General features: G+C 37.8%; 1 protein-coding gene across 2 annotated transcripts in view; it reads right to left on the reverse strand.

Annotated features, from left to right (window-relative positions):
- Positions 1-7,723: 7,723 nt before the first annotated feature.
- TDRD5 (tudor domain containing 5) overlaps positions 7,724-20,959 on the reverse strand; it is an 86,052-nt gene continuing 72,816 nt past the window's right edge. For both annotated transcript variants that reach the window (XM_053604426.1, XM_053604425.1), the window contains 2 exons: positions 17,252-17,462; positions 7,724-8,075 (listed from right to left, as the gene is read on the reverse strand). In XM_053604426.1, coding sequence (XP_053460401.1) covers positions 7,828-8,075; positions 17,252-17,462 — 459 coding nt within the window. In that variant the 3' untranslated portion in view covers positions 7,724-7,827. The remainder of the gene's footprint in view (positions 8,076-17,251; positions 17,463-20,959) is intronic.

Genomic DNA, 20,959 nt, shown 5'->3' on the forward strand with positions numbered 1-20,959 from the left:
GCAAAAAAGCCGTTTTATTGCAAGTTCGAACTTGGACTCCTGGGGCCTCCGTTACAATGAATCCAAGCCAGGAGCCCTCAGGCTGGTCTTGAACTCCTGAGCTCAAGGGATGCACCCACCCTGGCCTCCCCGAGTGCCAGGATTACAGGTGTGGACCACCACCCTGGCCTTTTTGGCTTCGATTTTGCTTTTGCCCCTGGAGTCTGTGTGTGTGGACCACAACACATTGCTAGCATTTGCATGTGTCTCCCTCTCACTTGCACAACTCGGTTAGGCACAAACCCTGAAGCCACTGGACAGTCCACAAAACACAGTTGAAGTCCAAGGTAATATATTAGCCCTAAAGGCACCTTTAAATGACCTTCTTTTGGGTTATTTGTCTGCTAAACTGGGGTGTTGTGGTAGCAGGAGAATTTTCTGAAAAATAAACTGGGAAGTCAGAGGTTGTCCCTCCAAGATGAAAGAACAAAAGAAAACTAAAAGTAGCCACTTTGGTAAACCTAACTTTTTTGACAGAAGGCTGTTGCTGAGAAGCAGCAAATATCAAACAGCCTTTTTTGTCACTTCTTCATAAACCCAAGCAGAAAAATGAATTATGGCTTGTGTGTAAGAATAACCTAGACAAAATGCGCCCTGCCTTTCTCTCCGTCCTCTCAACTAGTGGACATGCTTTTTAACTGTAAAGTGGAATGTTTGCTCATGTTTAACTAGACTCTTTCCAATAAGTGTCTTTATATTTAGAAAGAAATATAATAAAAAAAGACCAAGATTTAAATTGATCTTATTTATATCCCATTCTCTTCCCTGTCTACTCATTCTGTCATAGAATAAAATTTACAGAGCATCTGTCCCGTGGTGGTAGCGGTAGGTCTACAAAGACATCGTTGGAGTAACAGGACACTTAGGAGGTAGAATTTAACAAGCCTTTGTAATGGATTGAAAGTGGGGAGAAAGGGCAAGGGAGCAGCCCAGGAGGCTTCTACCCTGGGGTTTATATCTGGGATGACTAGTGGGGGGCAGAGATAGACTGGGGCAGGAGGGCAATTTTTCTGAGCTTCTGTTCAAAAAAGTCTAGGGTAGATTTCAGGAGTCATGAACCCCTAGAAATTAGGGCATAATTTTGTATCAATGTGCACATACTGGGGAGATAATCCTGTGTTTGACACTTAATAAATTTAATGACTCCATAAAGACAGGTTAGGGATTAATTCATAGCACAGAGAAACTTGAAAAGTTTTGTGTTACACTCATATCAAATAGATGGTTTTACCAAATTGCTCGAGCAAATGATCTTTAATAAAACTGTGTCTCAAGAGTATCTTATGCTTATGATCTAGTACAAGGACAAGGTAGTATCCGTGGGACGTGATTAACTTCTTTCAAAAATAGCATAGGACTTCTTCCTCTTTAGCCTTGCTATCAAAAGCTGGATTTGACACAAATTGGTTTCCGCAATATGATAAATGACTCTATAAATCTGAAGAGATCCAAAGCAAAGCCAGTATAGAATGCAGATTTATCGATAATTAGTTACATGGTGTTTGCTACAACTGATTTGGTTCTATACTGTAAACATCATTTTTCTCCTAAATCAAGTTTTTGAGACAACTTTGCTAAACCTCATGAATTTGGATAAAGTCAACTATTGGACAACCCCAAACAGAAACTAGATAAATACCAACAAAATCTTTTGAGGAGTTATGTTTCTCAGTCTTAAAGGTTTAGCAAAGACATTTGCATCAGTAGCCAATAATATTGCAAAACACATTCTACTTGATCATAATATATGTAGAAAGGATGTTATCAATTATGGCCAAATGTTCCATCCCTCTGCTCTCAATTTAACTGTACAGCTTAGAATAGTAAAGCAATGTCATTTTAAAATTTAGAAAAGAACAAAACTTTGGCTCTGGCCCATATCATGTATAAGTTCCATCTTCCTAAGCAAATTATCAATTACCCATTGGGAGGGAGATTATCATGAGGGCGAAATATTAAACATCTTGTGGGGATATTTTTTGCCTAATAATTTCCTAAATGGTACATAGAATCTTATTTAATTGAAAGGTGTTTTCATATATATCAGGGGTGTCCAAGCTGTGGGCCACATGCAGATTAACTGAGCACTGTTTTGCTCATCTGTGGTGTCAGATATCACGAAAAGTATCCATGGGTCCCTTTTCTTTTGCTCATCAGCTTTCACTAGTATTTGTGTATTTATTGTGGCCCAGGACACTCTTATCCTTCCAATGTGTGGCAGAAAAGAAATAAGGTTGGATGTGGTGTAAGAGAGTTCCCATCAGAGTAATAACACGGCAGTAATTAATTCTTTTGTCAGGTAGCAATTTGCTGGTACTTATTCTTTGGCTTCTACTTACGGTCCAGTGGAATGGCAGATTAAAGAAAAGTTCTAGAATTTGAGAACCACCTAGAAATAATCTGCTCTAAGCAGAAAAGTTGAACTGCAGCAAAGGCTCTGAATATGTAATTAAGAAATTAAGGAGGCAGCTGAAGAAGTGCTGAATTTCCAGGGCAGTATTAGAGTTGGTATAACATGTGTGGAAAAGACTCAAAGGAGAATTTAAGAACCTGGACGACGGCTTAGAAGGGTATGGACACACTGCTATACAGAATAGAATATAAGTCTTCCAAATATAACTACTTCAATTATTTAAGAAGTGGCTCCAACATTAATGAATTTCTAATTTCATGGAATAAAATTATTTATCTACAAAATAGCAGAAGTTTACAAAGGTCAAGTACTTTAAAAATAAAGAGGTCATGACAAAAATGAAGCCAAACTGGTTTGGTCAAGAAGCACATCAGCAAATGTTTATCGCAGAATAATTCACAATTGCAAAGATGTGGAAACAGCTTAAGTTCCCATTAGTTCATGAGTGAACAAAGAAAGTATCAGATACACACACACATATCACGGAGTACCACGCAGCCATATAAAGGAATGAAACAATGTGGTTTGCAGCAAATTGGAAATTGGAGACTATTATCCTAAGTGAAGCATCTTAGGAATGGAAAACCAAACACCGTATGTTGTCACTAAAAAGTAGAGGTAAATAATGGGTAAACAAAATGATAAAAAGGATGTGAGAAACCAAGAAGTGGGGAGGGTGGCAGGAGAAGTAAGGACTAAAACTTACCTACTGGTGTACCAAGAACACTGTTCTGGTGACCAGCACACCAAAAGCCCTGACTTAAGCACTATACAAGATATCCACATATTACTCCCTTCATATTTTAAAAGTTAAAAAAAATAAAGCATGTCACATCTGTTTTCCAACTACATAAATTTTGTATTTTACTCAACAAGTTCTTTGTGTCACAGTTTAAGTGAAATTTTCATTCCCATAAATACCACAAAAACTAATTACAAAGAAACACTTCGAAGTTTTTGACAAAACAAATCCCCACTTCATAGCTATTTAAATCAAACAGAATACTGTTACAAACTCCAAAGATAAAGCTAATCGTCATTTCCTGATCCCAACAATTTCCCATTAGTTCTTTTTTGTTTGTTTAGCAAGCCCCTGCTGGGTTCAAACTTGCCCGCCCTGCTGCACAGGGCTGGCGCTCTAACCATTGAGACAAGGGTGTGGGCACTTCCCATTAATTCTGTAACAAAAGTTTAGAGAGCAGAGATGAAGTCATAAATTCGGTTTCCTCATCAGATTATCTAAATTGCACCAAGAAGTTACAATCAAGTAAATATTGTTTCTTACAACCATTTTTCCATAAATTAAAAAATTTATTTTAACAGAACATAAACGTTTACACTAAACAGAAAGTAAAAGCATTTCCTAAAAAAATGTTTAGGACTGAGAAAAGTTAGCTGTGAATAAATTCTATATTCAGTTTTGAGGTGTGGTTAAACACTCAATTTCACATGAAAAGTGGCAAACAAATCAATTACGATACTCAATATTAGGGAACTCCTTGACTGGGCGGTAAACGATTTCTGTCACAAGGTTAAAACAACAGTGTTTAAAAAGGATTCTGATTCCAGTAGGCCCCTAATAGCAAAAACTTGGTGGATTGGAGACTGACTAAATGAGACAAATAGCACTTGTTAGGAATGGGGCTAAGTTCAAAACACAAAGACAGATTGAGTGGATACAGCTATGTACCTTGGCTGGCATTTTGGAAAAGGTTAGGATTTGAATGGGCTATAGGAAAAGAAATAATTTCAATGTCTTAATGATTAACACCTGTGAAATTATGAATAAGGCAAACAGTGAATGTTGTCCATGATACTGTATATATGAAATTCAATTACAAAAGTTAATTGAAAATTTGTTAGAAAAGCACTGCTATACGTGTATAGTATAAATGTTAATGGAAAGCTTCAAGAAGATTTCTCTGTAAGATGTTGGTTTCTCATTCCTTGTGATACTCCCTTTGTAGGTCCTTCGGCTACAGAACTGGCCTACTGTTACTTAAGTTTATCCACATCCAAGAACGAGATCTCAGTAAATCAGTCCCTCGACCTACCAACCTAACGGTGTCTCTACCAAATCTATGTCTTCTACCATCAAATCATTTAAAGTGCACAAGATGGAGTACCAGTATTTTTCTGTGGAAAGGGCATTGAGCTAGGAGTCAGCAGTTATGAGAATTCAAACTGTACCACTGTAGGCAAGTTAGTCTTTCTAGGCTTCAAATCTCCTCTTCTAAGGCCCCTTTATAGATAAATATTCTGTTATTCTAAGTCTCTAGGTTAGACATAGGCTGACTGTAGACTGAAATCTCTAGTTAAAAAGGCTGCCTGCTGCTAGAATGACTCCTCTTTTGATATCTCATGGAGGTAATTTTGGATGGGAGAGGGGTAGTACTGGCGATAAACCTCTGGAGTTGAAAGCTGAGTGGCTATTAGTAAAGCCAGTCTCTCTTCCCTCCCTACGGAGCGTAGCACCAGGGTTTTCCTGTGTGTTTTCCCTCATCACCTAAGGCTCCCACGTCCCAGTCGACATTTCTTAGACTACCTTTGTTACTGGTAATAGTTCCTTAATACCAAAAATGTTCACAGAGCTGTTTAAAGTATAGTTGTCAGCTTTTTTTTTTTTTTTTGATAATGAGTCTTGCTCTATAACCCACCCTAGAGTACAGTGGTGTCATAGCTCACAGCACCTCCAGCTCTTGGCCTCAAATGACATTCTTGCCTCAGCCTCCTGAGTAGCTAGGACTATGGGTGCCTACCACACGCTCAGCTAATTTTTTGTGTCTTTAGTACTGACCAGATGTCACTTTTCTAGGGCTGTTCTTGAACACCTCATCTCAAGCTATCCTCTCCCCTCAGCCTGCCAGAGTGCTAGGATTACAGGAGTGAGCCACCAAGCCCAGCCAAACAATCTATCTTTTGATGATAAAATTTAACCCTAAACCACAGAACATCTACTTATCTTTTGTGCATTTCTTTCTCAATATTGCACCTGCCCAATTACAGAAACCTATTTATTTATTTATTTTCAAGTTTAATTTGTTCGCAGCTTTGAGCTGATATTTTAGTTAACCACAAAAGAAAGCCCATTTTGGGGGGGAGAAATTAGGTAAACAGATTGACTACCTAAGTAAAAGCCAAGAAGTCAAAATATATAAGCCTTTCATATTTTCATGCTAAATCAAATAAGATGTTAAATTATTATTATTATTCCCACTATCAAACTTGCAATAAGGCTACCCAGCTTTGGTAAACTTCCTCCTGGTATTCGGGTATTAGCATAGAGAAGGTTACAGTTTAGCCTACTAAAATGTGTACTTCCATCAACCCTTCTACTTAACGACATATGCTTCTACAGATTTACCTTGCCTCAAACCCAGTTTAAGTGCTCATCTACAAAGGATATAGATTACTCAGACTTGCCCTTTAAAGAAAGAATACTGCAAGGTGTCATTTCATAATGAATTTTCTTTTTTAGAAACAAATTATGGTTAATTACCTAAAGTTATATGGAAAACAGCTCTGCCACAGTTCATATTGGTTGAGCATCATATATGTATTATGATATTTAACCATCAGGTGATATTTAATGGTTCCCTGACCCTCCATATAACTCTCCATCTGTCATCTTCTCCAGTAGAGATGTCTGATATAAAATCACAAAAGCCCAAACCTTTTCTACCCATCAGTGGTGTTTCCATATTATTATTATTTGAATTTTAAGCTGTCACCATGGGTAGAGTGTCGTGGCATCACAACAACCTCCAACTCCTGGGCTCAAGCGATTCTCCTGCCTCTGCCTCCCGAGTAGCTGGGTCTACAGGCACCTGCCACAACGCCTGGCTATTTTTTTTTTTGGTTGCAGCTGTCATTGTTGTTTGGCGGGCCCGGGCTGGATTCAAACCCACCAGCTCAGGTGTATGTGGCTGGCGCCTTAGCTGCTTGAGCCACAGGCGCCGAGCCCCATATTATTATTCTTATAGATGCTATCAGTGATGTTTCTGGATTACTTTTGTCTTTTTTTCTCAATTAATATATTATTCTCAATTAAAGTTGAGTCTAGATTTTTAAATTAAATATGTTTTCTTTAAGGCTTTTAAATAGAAAATTATCAGTATTTAACTATGTTTCATGATTAAAGAAGACAGCCAACAATACTCAAAATGTACTTCCATCCCATTTCCTTCGTTAGTGGATATTATACTAATTAAATAGGAAAGAGGAGACATTCCCTACTGTAAAAAGAGGATACTAGAAGACCAGCTCTGCCACTTAATGCCTGAACAGAAGGCCATGGAAAAGCACCTGGACAGGTAAGAACCTAGTTACATGCAGCATGCCAGCACTTGTAATTACACCTGTTTCTGATTTTACTTCTAAGAAATGATTTTGTATTGGGGGTTAATTCTGTGGGTAAAATAATATCATTTTTGAAGTTTGGGTGTAAGTTTGGTACTTTAGCACAAAGAAATTAATTACTATCACTCATTTTTAAATTTCACCTGTCTTTTCTCCTGATGTTTTATTTATACTATGAGCTCAACAGGCTGACATATAATATTTCCCAGAATTTGACTTTAGAGAACATCTTGTTATCTAAATGCTTAAGCAATGCCACTATAGGGTGGCACCTGTGGCTCAAAGGAGTAGGGCACTGGCCCCATATACTGGAGATGGTGAGTTCAAACCCAGCCCTGGCCAAAAACTGCAAAACCCCCCCCCAAACCAAAAAACAATGCCACTATTGAACTATTGCTTTATTAAGAATCCTGGGAATTGTAACAGCCATAGAGATGGCTCAGCTATGTTTTAGAAATTGCCTATACTGAAAACAGCTTAATTTTTAAAAAATGTAAATGTATTTATATGACCTAGTGTCAGGGTATGAATTTTCTTATTGATCCCAGTATTAAAGAAATAATGATGCTCTGATATAAAAGATTTCAAGTTATAGAGAAAGCTGCAGCCCTAAGATTCAGACATCCTTTTTTCTGGAGATAGGGATGTGACAATATATTTTTGACATACTAAATATGGATCACAAAACATTTGTTTTTCAATTTTCATTTATCAGTCATGATAAGTACAAGAAAAACATTTATAGAAACAAAAAACAAAACCTCCTATAAACTACTCCATTAAAAAAAGGTGAACAAAACTATACAGAATAAAATAAAATCATCAAAATGAAAATTAACATTAAATATCAATACTTATACATCAAAGTAAACTATTATAATAATAAAGCTCACATATAGTCACACAGAAAGACAGAAAGATCAACTATCAGCATCTATTTTAGGTTCGATACCTCCTTATTTTGGCCTGGGAGAGCACCAAGCCCTAAGCAGTTGGTTTATTTTTTTCTCCCTTCCTCATGCTTCCATCCTTTTCACACTGGGGTACCAGTGTAGAAGGCTCCTGGACATAGCTAACCGCGCAGCAGCTCCTAAGGCAGCAGTGGCTGTACTTCGAGGAATGTAGAACTTCTGAGAAATCTGGTGCTCAGAAGATAAGATCAAAGAGAGCTGGTCCATGGCTCCTTGACTCTTGTCTTTGAACACTGTAACAGCATGGCTACTAGAAAAATCTTCATTCTTTAGGCTCCTTGGAGAGCTTTCCACTGAAAAAGAAAAGATACAAAGAGTCTTTTCAAGGGGCTCATATACTCACTGCCTTCTCTCTTCCATAGTGGTTCTTAATACCTACCAGTAATATCATCATTTTGTGTTAGGTGATGACAATTACCAACAGTCCATCAGAGAATGAGACTCGAACTAGACAAAAATGGAAAGGAAATGGGGAAGGAATCATGTATTGAGATAAAATAAATTCCCAGGATGAGGGTAAGAAAGAGGGCAAAAATAAACCTATGAAAAATAAAGGTATGATTTATTTCTAGTAATGTCATAAAAATAAATTGGATACAACAGAAATCCCAAAGAAAAGCCCATAAACTCTCCCACTTCTTTCTGGTACTGAGCAAAATAGTGTCCCATAGGCATTTTCTTTTCTTTTTTTTTTTTTTTGTAGAGACAGAGTCTCACTGTACCGACCTCGGGTAGAGTGCCGTGGCGTCACATGGCTCACAGCAACCTCTAACTCTTGGGCTTACGTGATTCTCTTGCCTCGGCCTCCCGAGTAGCTGGGACTACAGGCCATAGGCATTTTCCATTGCAGTGGTTCTCAACCTGAGGGTCGCGACCCACAGGAACTGTATTGAAGCACCGCGGCATTAGGAAGGTTGAGAACCACTGCTCTATTGCCTGAGTGGTTCCAATTCCGAGTCTGTGCCAGTGTAAAAACAAAGCTGTCCAAGATTGTGGTTGCTAAGAAAGGCGCTGCCAGGAATTAGTTTTAACTAAGAAGAAATAACCCTTTAATTAAATGAAATTGCTGGAACTTCAATGCTCCAGTGTTCCCAATAGATAAGAAAGGGGATGCTAAGCATTCTCTTACAGTGAGCACTCCAGACCAGTGTTATCCAAAGTAGCTGGTCTATGCCCTGCTTACTATTTGCCTACAATGAGAGGGAGCTATGTTGACTTAGCCAATACACTACTTCCTTCAACAATGTGCTTTGCAATGTAGCTGATTTAACATTTGAGGCCCAAGCTCCTTATTGTGTGGGCACAGATTGGAACCAGTATGCTGACTACATTTTGAATAACGCTGTCTAGAGCTTAAAAACACAGATTTCAAAAAATCTGAGAAAAAGTAGGCACAGCCCAACATTTTCTTCATCTTTGCATGGTTACCATCTGGCACAGCAGCATGTGGTACACGTTCCATACAACAGGTATGAGGAAATATATTCCAGGAGAATTTGACGGGGTATTCTAAAAAGTGAAATTCTGATTATAAAACTATAATTAATACCCACTAGAGAGGAAAAGAGGTGATTTGTAATTAAAAATGTGATTTTATAGGAAGCCTTGGGTGAGCTTAGACTTTAAAAGGTATAGATAGATGAAAGAAGAATCACATGACCAAAGAATCTAAAAGAGTACCAAAATTTCCTTCAGCTATGATGTTGTTCAATAGGGATCAGACTCCCTTGCCTTAAGAAACCTGGACAAGATATATGAAACAACAGCCTTCAGACACGGAATAAGCATCACAGGACAGTGACTCTTGTGAGAAGAGAAACGGTAAGTGCTAATTAGCTCACTGCCTGGAAAGAACTTTTAGGCTGCGATAGGAGGAGGAGGGATCTAAACTGAGCAAGGAGGTCTACTGAGTTGAGAAAAGACAGCTCAGAATTCAGGGAGGTAAGGGGTCTAGAATCTGTGGTTATAAAGTAGTAGAGAGGAGGCAGCTACAGCGAGAAAGGAAGCTAGGGATCTGTATAGAGTTCTCCTTGTACAGGAGAAGAGTGATCTGGCTTCTGTGTGAATAAACTACCAAGACGAGGGAAAAAACCACCTGACAGGAGCAGGCAGAATAATCATTAGAACTTACACTGGGGTAAAACAGTTTGTATTCATATAAGCCATAATGGAAAAGACATCCTAACACATGTGGCATCCAGTCCCATTGATAACCTCAGAAGGATATTGCCTAAATGGTGGTACCAAATTTTATCTGGACTAAAGTCTTTTCCACCCTAATTAAACCTAAAAGAAACATTGAAAGAAAAAAAATAATTTTGGGAAATGTAATTGCATTCCCCTTACCCCTGCCCTGCAAAGACAGACAAAAAGGGAGGAAGGGAGGGAGGAAAAGCAATCAAGCCAACTATAGATACAAAAAATGGAAAGACATGCTATATTCATGGATAAGTACAATCAACATTGTTAAAATATCCCTATTGTCCAAAGTAATTTACATATTCAACACAAAAATGCCATCAAAAATACCAACACAAATTCCCCATCAGAATACCAACATCATATTTCACAGATCTAGAATGAATAAGAATTGTCTTGGGCCACACATTAAATACACAAACATTAATGACATCTGATTAGCAAAAAAAGGTCCATACATACTTTTCATTAAGATAGACAATATTCTCAGCTATAGTTAAGTGTCAAAAAATTTAAAAGGATTGAAAAAGAGGAGAAAATTAAGCCCAAAGTAATTGGAAAAAAACGTATAGAAACCAATGAAATAGAACACACACACACAAAACCAGAAAAATTAATGGAATGAAAAGGTGTTTTTTGAGATCAACAAAATTGATATGATAAACTTCTAGCACATTGAGATTGGGCGGGGGGTGGTGGGGAATGATGGCACAAACTACCAGTATCTACAGATATTAAAATAAAGGAATAATATAATTTATGCTAATAAATTTTATAGCTTAGATGAAATTGATAAATTATCTGAAAGAGAAAACTACCAAAGTTCGCTCAAAACAAAATTAATAACATATAACCTTCTATTTATCAAACACATTAGCTAAAAAACCTTCCTATAAAGAAAACTCTTGAGTCCCAGAGGTCCTCATTGTTGAATTTTACTCAACATTTCAAGAAGAAATAATATAAATTCCACACAAATTCTTCCAGAAAATACAGGAGGAGGGAACACTTCCCAAATCATTCTATGGGCATTCTCTGGATACCAAAATCAGAGACATTGTAAGAAAACCATAGACAAATATCCCTCATGGATACAGACGTAAAAATCCTTAACCAGGATTAATGCAGCCATGATGCTGAAACAGAAGAAGCAGAACCAGCACAGCAGCCCCTGCTGTCTGAGCAGGAAGAGACTGGAGATGAGGAAGATGGGAGTCCACTGGGGAAGGACCACCCAGCCTTCTGGCTCCTCCCCACAAGGCCAATGGAAAGCCTGGTGATCTCAAGTCAAGAAACCACAGAGTAGGAGAAGATGTTTGGAACAAATACAACCTAAGAGTTCTTATCTAGAATGTATAAAAAACTCTTCCAGACAAGCTATAAGAAAAAATGACAAAAGACCAAAAAATGACAACAGACACCTTATATAAATGGAGATCTAAATGAATAAGAAACATGTAACAAATACTCAATATAAGTTATCAAATAAGTGCATGACACAAAACTACTACTCCGGGGCGGTGCCTGTGGCTGAAAGGAATAGGGCGCAGGCCCCATATACTGGAGGTGATGGGTTCAAACCCTGCCCTGGCCAAAAACTGCAAAAATAAAAAAATAAATTAATTAATTAATTAATTAAAAAAAAAAAACTACCACTCTGAAATGGAACTCTTGTGCACTGCTGGTGTGATTATAATCACTATGAAAAAGGTATGGTGGTTTCTCAAAAAGTTAAAAATAGAACTGTGATATGACAGTCCCACTTATAACCAAAATAACTGGAAACAGGCTCCTGAAGAGGTATTTGCACACCCATGTTTATAGCAGTACTATTCACAATAGCCAAGAGGTGGAAGCAACCCAAATGCTCATTAACAGACTATGGATAAACAAAATGTGGTGCATATATACACAGTGGAATACTATTCAGACTTATTTTTATTTATTTTTTATTTTTATTGTTAAATCATAGCTGTGTACATTAGTGCAATCAAGGGGTACAATGTGCAGTTTCATATACAATCTGAAATATTCTCATCAAACTGTTCAACGTAGCCTTCATGACATTTTCTTAGTTACTGTATGTAGGCATTTGTATTCTATTCAGACATATAAAAGAAGAAAATGCTGTCACATACTACAACATGGATGAACCTTGAGGACATTATGCTGAGTGAAATAAGAGAGAAGTATAGAGGGCCAGGTGTAATGGTTTATGCTTATAATCCCAGAACTTCGGGAAGTTAAGGCAGGAAGCTAAGACAGGCCAGGAATATGATACCAGCCTGGGCAAGAGTGAGACCCCCCCATCTACTAAGAATAAAAAAATTAGTCAGGTAGAGTGGTACACCTGTAGTCCTAGCTACTCAGGAGGCTGAGGCAGGAGGATTGTTTGAGCCAAGGAGTTTAAGGTTTCAGGGAACTATGATCACACCACTGCACTTTTGCCTGGGTGACAGAACAAGACTCTTATAAATAGTAAATAGTATTTTTAAAACAGCTGATACTGTATGATTCCACTTATCTGAAGTGTCTAAAGTTAAATTCATAGAAATAGAAACATGATGATTACCAGGGGTTGGGGGAAGAGGGACTGAGGAAAGAGAGTTGTTGTTTAATGAGTATAGAGTTTTAATTTTGCTTAATAAAAATACTCTGTGGAGATCTTTTTCACAACAACATGAATATACTTAAACACTACTTAACTGTACTTAAAAAGTTAATTTGATAAATTTTGTTTTTTTTTTTTTTAACCACAATGAAATATAAACAACCTGGGTGGCGCCTGTGGCTCAATGGAGTGGGGCGCCGGCCCCATATGCCGGAGGTGGCTGGTTCAAACCCAGCCCCAGACAAAACTGCAAAAAAAAAAAAAAAAAAAAAAAAAAAAAAATATATATATATATATAAAAATAACCACCACTATTCACACTCACCAGAATGGCAAAATAAAACACACTAACAATGCAAAAACAAACAAACAAAAAAATCCTTAACCAGGTTTCAACATTATATAGTACTATACTAGCATTATATAAAGTGGATAGTCCCACCATGATCAAGAAGGCATTATCCCAGGCAGGTGGCTTATGCCTATAATCCTAGCATTCTGGGAACCCAAGGCAAGTGGATTGCCTGAGCTCACAGCTTTGAGACCAGCCCTGAGCCAGAGTGAGATCTCACCTCTAAAAATAGCCGGGTGTTGTGGCAGGTACCTGTAGTCCCAGCTACTTGGGAGACTGTGGCAAGGGGACCACTTGAGCCCAAGAGTTTGACGTTGCTGTGAGCTATGATGCTACAGGGGCAACAAAGTGAGACTGCCTCAAAAAAAAAAAAAAAAAAAAAAAAGAAAAGGAAAAAAGAAAAGAAAAGAAAACAAAGAAAGGCAGCATTATCCCAGATTACAAGGTTGGTTTAACATTTGAAAATCAATGGAATTCACCTTGTAAACACACTATTTAACAACAGCATAATCATCTCACTAGATGAATAAAAAGCATTTGATAAGATTCAACACTCATTCATGATAAAAAGTATCAGAAATCTAGGAATAAACCTGAACTTACTCAACCTAACCAGGCCAAATACAAAAAGTACAGCTATCATGATACTTTATTCATGAAAGACTAGACGTTTACCTATGAAATTATAACTAGGCAAGAATGTTACTCTCACCTCTTCTTCTCAACTTTATATTGGAGGTCCTAACCAGAGTAAGCAAAATACAAAAGGCAAATGCTGGGTGTGGTGGCTTACGTCTATAATCCCAGCACTCAGGGAAACCGAGTCAGGTGGCTTGCCTGAGCTCACGGGTTTGAGAAAGCCTGAGCAAGAGCAAGATCCTGTCTCTAAACATGGCCCGGGATGGCACCTGTGACTCAAAGGAGTAGGGCACTGGCCCCATAAACGAGTGGTGGCGGGTTCAAACCTGACCCCAGCCAAAAACTGCAAAATAAATAAATAAATAAATAAAATAAAATAAATAATAAATAAATAAAATAAATAAAAATAGTCGGGCGTTGTGGCAGGCGGGTGTAGTACCAGCTACTTGGGAGGCTGAGGCAAGATAACTGCTTGAGTCCAAAAGTTTGAGGCTGCTATGAGCTGGATGCCAGGGCACTCTACCAAGGGTGACAAAGCAAGACTCTGTCTCAAAAAAAAAAAAAAAAAGGCAAATGATTTTATAAGTAATAAACTGATTTCTGCCCCCCACAAATGACTGTCTACACAGAAAATCCCAAAGATGCTACACAAGAGGTAATAGAACATACAAGTGAGTTTATTAAGCTTATAGAATATCATGGTAAAACATAAAAATCAACTGTATTTCTCTATACCAGCAATAATCAAAAACTGAAATAAAAATGCCACTTATACAATAGTATAAAAATAATAAGTACTTAGGGCTAAATTTAACAAAAGATGAGTAACACCTATATCTAGAAAACTAAAATATTGTTGCTAGAAATTAAAGAAGACGTCAATGTTTAAATACAGTATGCTTACAGACTTAATATTCTTAAGATGTTAAATTCTCCTCAAATTGATCTATAGACTAAAAAACACAATTCCAATTAAAATCCTATCAGGCTTTGTGTAGACACTGGCAAACTAATTTTAAATTTTATGTGAAAATCAAGGGACCTAGAATAGCTAAAATAATTTGAGAAAAATAAAGCTGGAGGACTAACACTACATGATTTCAAGAGTTGTTATAAAGCCAAGATGATGAAGACAGTAGTATAAAGACAGACATATAGATCAAAGTCTAGAATCAGATCCTGACATATATAGCCTGCATACTTTTGACAAAGCTATCAAGGCGATTTAGTAGAGAGAGTCTTTTCAACAAACGGTGCCAGATATTCCAACATAAGCAAAATAAACATAAATCCTCATATTATAACCATATATACAAATTAACTTGAATTGGATTACTGACCTAAATGTAAAAGCTGAAACTATAAAACTTTTATTAGAAAATGCAGACGAAAAATCTTAAGTTACTTGGGTTAAAGATGTCTAAATAGGAAAAAGTTCAAATTATAAAGAAAAAAATTCACTGAATTGGACTTGAATTAAAATGAAAACTTTTGCTCTTCCAAAGATAGTTAAATGAAAAGGCAGGCCACAGACTGGAAGAACTATATGTCAGATATTTACATACACAGACACACACACACATATACACACGACAAAGGATTTGTATCCAGAATAAAGAACTTGGGTAAGAAGATTACCCAATTCAAAAACTAAACAAATACTTAAATAGGCATTTAACTAAAGAAGATGCATGAATAGCAAAGAGGCATACGAAAAAAGAATATCACGGTAAGCAGGAAAATGCCAATTAAAACTACAATAAATAGGGCGGTGCCTGTGGCTCAGTGAGTAGGGCGCCGGCCCCATATGCCGAGGGTGGCGGGTTCGGACCCAGCCCCGGCCAAACTGCAACAGAAAAATAGCCGGGCGTTGTGGCGGGCGCCTGTAGTCCCAGCTGCTCGGGAGGCTGAGGCAAGAGAATCGCGTAAGCCCAAGAGTTGGAGGTTGCTGTGAGCTGTGTGACACCACGGCACTCTACCTGAGGGCAGTACAGTGAGACTCTGTCTCTACAAAAAAAAAAAAAACCAAAACTACAATAAATATACCACTACATGCCCACTAGATTGGCAAAATTAAAATCTGCCATCTGTTGGCAAGGATGTGGAGCAAATCCAACTTTTATACCTTGCTAGTGAGAATGCAAAATGGTACAGCCCCTTTGGAAAACATTTTGGCAGTTTCTTAAAGTTAAACATGCAGTTACCATATAACCCAGCAAATCCATTCCTTTATATATATTGAACAGAAATAAAAGCAAGTCTACACAAAGTGCAAATGTGTCAATTTTGATATGAGGACAATGTACAAATGTTCATATTACTAGAAGCTTTAATCCTTGAAGTGGTCAAGCAGAGATCCTCCAGAAGAGCTCTTGAATAAATGAAGTTGGGAACACTTTTCCGCTGCTGGTGGGACTGCAAACTAATACAACCTTTTTGGAAGGAAGTATGGAGAATCCTCAAGGAACTCAAACTAGACCTTTCATTTCATCCTATTACTGGGCATCTACCCAGAAGGAAAAAAATCCTTTTATCATAAGGACATTTGGCCTAGATGGTTTATCGCAGCCCAATTTACAATTGCCAAAATGTGGAAACAACCTAGATGCCCACCAATCCAGGAATGTATTAACAACCTCTGGTATATGTATAACATAGAATATTATTCAGCCACTAAAAAAGATGGAGACTATACATCTTTTGTACTAACTTGGATGGAGGTAGAACACATTCTTCTTAGTAAAGCATCACAAGAATGGAGAGGCAAGAATCCAGTGTACTCAATTTTGATATGAGGACAATTGATGACCTAGTACTTGGTGGGGGGTAGCGAAATGGGGGAGTGGGGAGAAGGAAGTAGGGAGGGGGTGGAGGTCATGGTGTTTGGCATACCTCTTGGGGGAGGAACACATTTGTAAGAGGGACTTTGCCTGAAAAATGCAATTAGTGTAACCTGGATCTTTGTAGCCTCAAAGAATCCCCAACAATAAAAAAAAAAATAGAAGCTTTAGTTATAATGGCCCAAATCTGGAAACAAACCAGATGTCCATTAACTGATGAACAGGTAAATTGTGGTATACTATGTAGCCATACAACTGACTACTATTCAACAATAAATAGGAACAAATTTTTGATACTAGCAACAACATGAATAAAACTCTAAAATAATTTAAGTGAAGGAAGCCAGACATTAAAACTACATGTTATATGTTTCTATTTATATGAAATTCTAGAAAAGGGAAAGACACTTTCTGGAAGCCAGCAAGTAAGCAAAGGCATTGATCTCAAAGGGGCACAAGGACACTTCTTTTTTTTTTTTTTTTTTTTAAGGACACTTCTTAGGCTGATAAAAATGTTCTATATAATGATTGTGGTAGTGGTTACAAGACCATGCACATTTGTAAAACTCAACTCTATACGTGAGAACTGGCAAGTTTTACACTATAAAAAAGTGAACTGCTCCCTGCCCCCCCCCAATCAATTGCAGAGAAAAAAAGAGCACAGTTAAATAGAATACTTGAGCCCAAACATAAGATGAGGACTTAAGACAAATGCTAAGGTCAGCAATCTTTCAAGGTATGTTCTGAAAGAGAAAATGAAGGTTTTAGCAACATAGCAAACCATCATATTTGTCAGTTATGAGCACGCACAAGTACACATAAACCTACCTGAACCAGATTGTTTTTGGGGGGAATCAACTACTGCAGGAGTGGAATCAAGGACTGCTGTGGATAGCTGAATTTGACTCAGCTGAGTCTGAATGTTGTTAGGTTCAAACTGGCCCCCTTCTGTTGACTGCTGCGACTGGATTACAGAGATGCAGAATTCTTCCAATTTGGGCAGTGTAGAAGAATCTGAAGAATCCTCTGAGTTTGGTTGCTACGGAAGGGAGAAAATGGAGCAAAAGCATGAAATACTTATAGTATACCAAGAATTAAATCTTTTTTGTTTCCTTATATACAAACACAAATATTTTTCCTATCGTAATAAATAAAACTCTTCACTTTCAAGAACCTAATGCTCTCTAGAAAAAGAAAGTCTTTCTCTAACTTAATAAGCGTAAATTTAATTGAAGAAACACTGAAAACCCACCATGAGGAAAGGAATCAGATTCTATTTCTATTCTATTACCATACTGTCATTGCTGAAGTAGGTATAGTCCAGGGTAATTTAACAGCATTTATCTTCAGTGATGTTGATGGGCATCAACATCATCATTAATACATGACTAAAGAGGGCCTATGAAGACCAAGCTGTAACAACTGAGCTAAAAGGCTTATAGTCTCGGATTTCCCTATAGCAAAATGAAACAATATTGTATAAACAGAAAACTTAGGCTTGTAAGTTTTTCAGGCTTACATGTAATAGACATTTTATAGCAGTAAATGTTCCTTCTGTGGCAAAACCTATAGCAGCTCATTTTCTTTTTTTTTTTGGCCGGGGCTGGGTTTGAACCCGCCACCTCCGGCATATGGAACCGGCACCCTACTCACTGAGCCACAGGCGCCGCCCTGAGCAGCTCATTTTCAAAGATGGTTGGCATGAATGTGGCTTCTATCTGTGGTCCCCAACACTTGGGCTACAGAATGGTACCAGTCCATGGCGTGTTAGAAACCAAGCTGCACAGCAGGAGGTGAGTGACCAGTGAGCAAGCAAAGCTTCATCTGTATTTATGGCCTCTCTCCATCACTTGCATCACTGCCTAAGCTCCGCCTCCTGTTATCTTCCACCCTCCTTACCTCCCACCCCGGTGGAAAAATTATCTTGCGTGAAACCAGTTCCTGGTGTCAAAAAGACTGGGGACTGCTGGCTTACATAATTATAGAATATAATTCTATTCTGTGTGTATAACTGCTGTGTGTTTAACCATTTTTGGTAGCAGAAATAAAAATCTATAGCTATACTGGGCCATACAATATGTTATTTTAGAAAACCAAAAACCTGGATTGAAATTTTTCCTTAGTTTTTGCAACTCACACATGTGGTTTAGCTACCTTTTAAGTTTATCCTCATTTAAAAATGAAGCTGTCAGTGAATTCTTTTAATAAAGCTGTAATGATAATTAACTAAATATTTATTCATAAACTTTTATTTTATTTATTTTTTTTGAGATAGAGTCTCAGGCTGGTCTTGAACTTATGAGCACAAGCAATCCCCCACCTCAGCCTCCCACAGTGTTAGGATTATAGACATCAGCCTTGGCGCCTGGCTAATATCAAACTTTTAAAACTGGGAAGATCACTAGTCCAAATCAGTCCTTGCAGATGGGCAAACTGTGGCTCCAAAAGGTAATTTGTCAAACTTGCAAGTTTAGGCAGTGGTAAAGAGTAGGCCCTGGATTATACAACTCCCAGACCAGTGCTTTTACACCATGCCCTGCCTATTTCAGCTGTTTAATGGACAAAAATGAGAAACATTTTTAAAAGCTACTATTTTTCTCCTTTCTGATAGCTTTTCACTCCAAAAAGAAAGAACATAGGTGAATGCTTTTTAAATTTCTTTCTTTTTTTTTATTTTATGTTTATAATGCTTTTTAAATTTCAATGAATTTTTTAAAGTAAGTCCTGGAGTCAATTTAAGAAATTAATTGAAAAATAAGGGCTTGGTGCTTATAGCTCAGCAGCTAGGGTGCCGGCCACATACAAAGCAGCCGGGCCTGCCAAACAACAAGGACAAGTACAACCAAAAAATAGCTGGCCGTTGTAGTGGATGCCTGTAGTACCAGCTAGTTGGGAGGCTGAGGCAAGAGAATTGCTTAAGCCCAAGAGTTTGAGGTTGCTCTGAGCTATGATGCCACAGCACTCTACCCAGGGCAACATAGTGAGACTCTGTCTCAAAAAGAAAGAAAGAAAGAAAGAAAACAAATGTAAGTCTCTTCCTCCCAATAGTAATCTAGAGTCTTGCTGCTCAAAGTATTCTTCCCTAATCAGTAACATCAACATTACCAGGAAGCTTGGTGGACATGAAGTCTTTAGTCCCTGCCCCAGATCTGCAAACTCAGAATTTGATAAGAATCCAAGGTGATTTGTATGCACGTTATAGCTTGTAGAACACTGCTCTATAAGATTTATCCCTCTGTAGCTATCAATGATGGACTACCTCTTACTTATTTAGTAATTAATATACCACAATGTAACTAGAGGTTAGTTTCGAGAAACATGTGCATGATTTCTTAAATATGACAATATGCTATCAAAAGCACAGTCCCAAATCACTTCATATCCACTAGAATGGCTATAATACAAATACAGGTTGTAAGTAAAGGTGTTTTCCAAATCAGGCACAAGGAATAAGGTACAAGTGGCACTCTTATCAGCTAAGAAGACAGGTCAGAGTTTGAGGCTGACAAAACAGCTAGGCCTTGAGGGACATGGTTCCAGAAAAAAGAGAACAGCAGAGGAGTCCAACAATCTGCTTATAAATCCCCTAAAACATTGGCCAAGTCCTAAGCTATACGTGTATACAGTGAGACCTTAGAAACCCAATACAAAATAGCAGCTGGGAGGCTAAATAAGATTAGCAGAGACTATGGTCGTTTTTTGGTGCTGAGGGACAGGATCGCATCTGAGTCCTACTAGGATGGAGGAAGTTAGGCAACCTCCGAAGTTTTCAGTTGAGATCCCCAAAGAATCGTGCTTTAGGAGTAAGGAATAAGAACAAAGCCTAAAACCAAGCCCCAATGTATCTGTTAAGGTGATTTGCTGGTATCTCCTAGCCAAATGACAACTTGATCCTCTTTGGAGGAAGATAATTCATTCACAGCCCCTATAATTTTTTTTCTATAATGTCCAACATTTGGTTAAAAGAATCATGAGGGATGCTCTCTCTTTCTCCCAACATCCTGACCAAACCAGGAACAAATAGAGGGGAAAATAAAAGAGAATAAGAACAGACCTAAAGGTGATTCAAACATTTTTGGAGTTACCTGAAAACAACTTGTCAAGAAAGTAGAGGAAATGATAAACAGATGAAAATATTAAGAATTTGAACGGACAACTGGAATTTATAAAAAAGAATCAAATAGATACTCTAGAAGTGAAAAATAATATTCCTGAAATCCAGCAAATTGGGTCCCCTAGAAGACAGGATTAGTGTACAAGAAGAAGAATCAAGAGAAAAATCTTTAAACTGAACGCTGCAAGGACAACAACAACAAAAGGGAATGTAAACAAGATAACAGGGTTCAACAGGCATGTGGGACTGAGTAAAAAGTTTTATCTTCTTAAAACTAGAATGTCAGTAGGAAAGAAGAGAGAGAACCAATCAGAAGAAATATTTTGTTGAGATAAATGGGCCAGAATTTTCCAAAACTGATAAAGGGCATCAACTTTCTGATTCAATAACCTCAGTGAACCAAAGCAGGATAAACCCAAAGG

This window comes from Nycticebus coucang, chromosome 10, assembly GCF_027406575.1.
Source record: "Nycticebus coucang isolate mNycCou1 chromosome 10, mNycCou1.pri, whole genome shotgun sequence".
NCBI classification, from domain to species: domain Eukaryota; kingdom Metazoa; phylum Chordata; class Mammalia; order Primates; family Lorisidae; genus Nycticebus; species Nycticebus coucang.